Here is a 1630-nt window from a genome sequence, read left to right on the forward strand (position 1 = left end):
CTCCCGGCCGATCTCCCCTCGCACTCGTAGCGGAATCTCATCCCGCGCTGCTTCGGCTGCTCCGTGATCACCAAACGCGGCTTTTTTCCCGATTTTTCCGGTTTTTCCTCTTTTTCCGGTGCTCGGGGCCAGCGCGGGAGCGGCACCGGGGATAAGGAGAGGCCGCTGAGGGTTTGAGCCAAACGCGGCTCCCGGGAATCGCCGCCCGCGGGGTCGGAACCGCGCGGGATTAATTTGGGGAGGGGTCTGGGAGAGGGGTCGGGCTGGAAACCGTCCTCCTTCATCAGCTCCTCCAGGATTTCTGGGGGGAAAAAGGGGGATTTTGGGGGTTTGGGGGGGGATGGGGGGGCAAGGGGGGGGGGGGATCCCGGGGGGAGGTGGTGATGGGGGTCGGATCCCAAACCTTGGAGCGATTCCCCGCCCAGATCCCAAACCCCGGACTGAATTCCAGCCCAGATCCCAAATCTTGGAGGGATTCCCACCCCAGAATTCCAAATTCCGGACTGAATTCCAGCCCAGATCCCAAATCCGTGCGCGATCCCAGAGCTCCCCGTCCCTTCTGCTCCGTCCCCCGCCCCAATCCCCGCCTGGGTCCGCCCGGGGATGGGATGAGCCCCCTCCCCCCATTCCCCAAAATCCTTCTCGCGGCTCCAGGATCTCGAAAATTCCCGGGAAACGGTGAAAATGTCGAATCTCTCCGCTCGCGCTCACCCAAATCATCTGGAAAAAGGGAAAAACGATCCCGTGAGGAGCCTCCCGCCCCTTCAAATTCCCGGGAAACGGTGAAAATGTCGAATCTCTCCGCTCGCGCTCACCCAAATCATCTGGAAAAAGGGAAAAACGATCCCGTGAGGAGCCTCCCGCCCCTTCCCGGGGCTCCCGCTCGGTGTGACCGGGGAGGGGACCTTACCTGTCCCCGGTGCTCCGTGGGCCATGGCCAGCCCGGGATCCTGCACGGCCGCTCCTGCCGGGACAGCGCACCGGGATCGCGACATCAGCACCGGCACCGCCACCGGGAAACTCCAGAACGGAGGTGTCCCGGGAAACCCGCGGGATTCCCAGCACCGGGATCGGCGCCCGAGCGGCACCGGACCGTGACACCCCCGGGACCCCCCCGCCCGTCCCAAATCCCGTTTCCTCCCCGGTTCCGCTCCCCCCCGGGGCGGGTCCCGGTGCCAGCGGGGCCGCGCTCACCGAGCGGCAGCGCCATGTCCCGGTGGCTATCCCGGTGGCGGTGCCGGTGGTCCCGGAGCGGCGGTACCGGTGGCGATCCCGGAGGTGCCGCTGGCGATCCCGGTGGCGATCCCGGTGGTGTCGGTCCCGGTGGTGTCGGTCCCGGTGATCCCGGAGGTGGCGATCCCGGTGCCGGTCCCGGTGGTCCCCGAGGTGCCGGTCCCGGAGGTGGCGATCCCGGTGGCCGTCCCGGTGATCCCGGAGGTCCCGGTCCCGGTCCCGCCGCCGCCCCCCGAGGCCGCGCCGCCGCCGGACCTGGAAATCCCCGCGCGGGCCGCGCCGCCATTGGCTGAGAGCGCCGTGACGTCACCGCCGGGGGCGCGGTCGGGGAAACCCCCACCGGGAGCGCACCGCGCGGTCATTGGCTGAGCGCGCCGGTGACGTCACAGAAAACACC

The 1630-nt window shown here is 68.4% G+C and overlaps 1 protein-coding gene across 1 annotated transcript; it reads right to left on the bottom strand.

Moving 5' to 3' along the window:
* Positions 1-764: 764 nt before the first annotated feature.
* Positions 765-1522, bottom strand: LOC130588548 (uncharacterized; the record flags this gene model as incomplete). Its single annotated transcript, XM_057389459.1, has 3 exons — positions 765-824; positions 911-964; positions 1195-1522. Coding segments are annotated over 3 exons (442 nt in total), but the record flags the coding sequence as incomplete, so codon positions are not given.
* Positions 1523-1630: the final 108 nt, after the last annotated feature.

The sequence above is a fragment of the Malurus melanocephalus genome, unplaced genomic scaffold (assembly GCF_030028575.1).
Source record: "Malurus melanocephalus ecotype Western Australia unplaced genomic scaffold, MMel_1.1 scaffold_6286, whole genome shotgun sequence".
Taxonomy (NCBI): Eukaryota; Metazoa; Chordata; class Aves; order Passeriformes; family Maluridae; genus Malurus; species Malurus melanocephalus.